General features: G+C 41.7%; 1 protein-coding gene across 1 annotated transcript; it reads left to right on the forward strand.

Moving 5' to 3' along the window:
- The first annotated feature begins 222 nt into the window (after positions 1–222).
- LOC107929644 (uncharacterized) lies at positions 223–972 on the forward strand. The gene has a single exon (XM_016861137.1). It carries the CDS (start codon positions 223–225, stop codon positions 970–972), a length of 750 nt encoding a protein of 249 aa, XP_016716626.1.
- The last annotated feature ends 1,828 nt before the right edge of the window (positions 973–2,800 follow it).

Here is a 2,800-nt window from a genome sequence, read left to right on the forward strand (position 1 = left end):
TTTTATGAAAAGATTTTTGTTCCTTAAATAACGTTTTCTAAAATGAAACTGAGTCAGAATCGACATTCTTTTTGCATTTATGCATTTGCATTTCATTACATCATATGCATTCAAGTTTATAGAAAGACCCTAATTAGTTAAAATTATTAGGGAGAAAGAGAGTAAGAAAAAGAAAATCTGGAAGTAACACATCCCTACGGTACACGCACTAAGTCGAAGAATATGGACCAAAGATTTGAACAGCTACAGAAAGACATGCAAGACCAACTGCAAGAGCAATTGGCAAAAATGCAAAACGACATGAGGGAGCAAGTACTGGAAGCTCAGAAAAACATGATGGCTGAACTACTGAGGGCCACTGATAAGGGAAAGGCTCTCATGGAAATTGCTGGAGAGGAGAATGAGGGTCATCCTCCTGGATTCACTCCACCTCACATACGAACTCAACCTGAGGCATATCCTCGAGGGCCACCTGTCACAATAAGGCCTCAACAGGGTCAAGTTGATACTGGGATCCCTATAAATTTCCCAACTGGCTCGGGATTCAATTTAGGCGATAACCCTACCAATCCTCTCATTCCTGATTTGGATATAGTTGAAAAGAAAGATTTGAGAGCCGAAGCTGCAAAACAGTTAGAAGAACATTGTCGATGGCTGGAGGAGAAATTTAAAGCTTTAGAAAGTGCTGATGGGCATCATGGAGTCGATGCCAAAGACTTGAGTTTGGTCCCAGACTTGGTGTTTCCTCATAAATTCAAAATGCTGGAGTTTGAAAAGTACAACGGGACTACTTACCCAGAGGCCCACATCACGATGTTCTGTAGAAGAATGACCGGGTACGTAAACAATGATCAGTTGTTGATCCATTGTTTCCAAGACAGTTTAGTAGGAGCAGCAGCCAGGTGGTACAATCAACTAAGCCGGACCAGAATAAGTTCATGGCGGGATCTTGCCCAAGCCTTTATGCAGTAGTACAATCACGTGACCGACATGACTCCAGATAGAATTGCGTTGCAAAATATAGAGAAAAAGCCTAATGAAAACTTTAGGCAATACGCACAGAGATGGAGAGAAGTGGCAATGTAAGTTCAACCACCATTGTTGGAGAAGGAGACTACCATGTTGTTCATCAACACTCTGAAGGCTCCATTTATTACCCATATGATTGAGAGTACTACTAAAAGCTTTGCGGATATAGTTATGGTGGGAGAGGGGATCGAGAATGCCATAAAAGGTGGCAAAATCGAGGGCAAAACAGCCAAAAGATCGGCCCCAACGAGAAAGGATGGGGAGTGAATAATACAAGCACCTATAACACGAGGGCAATCACAATTGGTTAGTCTAAAATAGCTGCGGTTGAGCAACAAAGTTCTCAAAAGAAAGAGTCGAGAACCAGGCAGAACACTGAAATGATGAAATTCACACATATTCCCGTGACATATCGCGAGCTCTATCAAAGCTTATACGATGCACATGCTATTTCTTCTTTCCATTTGAAACCACTACAGCCCCTATATCCCAAATGGTATGACGCAAATGCCAGATGTGAATACCATGCTGGAATACCAGGGCATTCGATCGAAAATTGTACTGGTTTCAAGAAAGCCATGGAGAGGCTTATTGAGGTGGGGGTAGTGAAGTTCGACAATACCCCTAGTACTGAAAACCTGTTGCCAAATCATGGTGACCAAGGACTGAATATCATTGGTGAAGCTAGTGAGAGAAGAATAAAAGAAGATGTTGCTGAGGTAAAGATGCCTATGAGAGTGATTTGGGAGGAGATAATGAACAGAGGTATGTTAACCTCTAAAAATGAGAGAGAAGAAACAAGGAACTATGGTGAGTTCCATGAAGATTGCAAAGATTTCAAGGCCTTGGTGCAAGACTTTATAAACAATAATGAGCTACAAATTTTTGAGGATAGCTCTTGTGAAAAACAAATATGTGTGTTGGAGGATGAACAGCAAAGAACCAGTCAGCCAAGGATTATTATTTCCCTGCAGGGGAATAATGAAATGGGGCCACAAACAGTGCCTAAAGTCATTATCCATAAACCTGAGTCCTTTCTTTATAAGGATAACAAGAAGGTACCATGGAGTTATAATTGTCAAGTATCAATACCGGAGAAGGATAATGTAGCCAGTATGTCTAGGGATGTACAAATTGAGGGTTCCCATACATGGAGTGGGAAACGGTATGGTATGGTGGGTATTAGAGAGGAGCTCACAAAAACAAAGGATGTTAGTACAGAGAGGTTGAAATGCCTGTCAAGGAGTCAGTAAATGAAGAGGAGGCTAAGGAATTTCTAAAGTTCCTAAATCATAGTGAGTATAGCATGGTCGAACAATTGCGTAAGCAGCCAGCTCGCATATCAGTATTGGCTCTACTTCTGAGTTCTGAGGCGCATAGGGAAGCATTGATGAAGGTGCTTAACGAGACATATGTCACCCATGACATATCCATTAACAAGCTGGATCCGTTGGTGAATAACATTAGCGCAGATAATTTCATCTATTTTAATGATGATGAAATCCCACCGGGGGGCAGGGGGTCAACTAAGGCCTTGTACATTACCACTCGATGCAAGGGGTACACTCTCCCAAGTGTGCTTGTCGACAATGGATCAGCTTTGAATGTTTTACCATTGTCTACTTTGAACATATTACCTATTGATGATTCTCACATGAAAACATGGCAAAATGTGGTAAGAGCGTTTGACGGAACAGAAAGGAAGGTGATGGGAAGGATTGACATCCCCTTGGAAATCGGGCCAAACATATACGAAATAGACTTCTCAGTG

The sequence above is a fragment of the Gossypium hirsutum genome, chromosome A08 (assembly GCF_007990345.1).
Source record: "Gossypium hirsutum isolate 1008001.06 chromosome A08, Gossypium_hirsutum_v2.1, whole genome shotgun sequence".
NCBI lineage: Eukaryota > Viridiplantae > Streptophyta > Magnoliopsida > Malvales > Malvaceae > Gossypium > Gossypium hirsutum.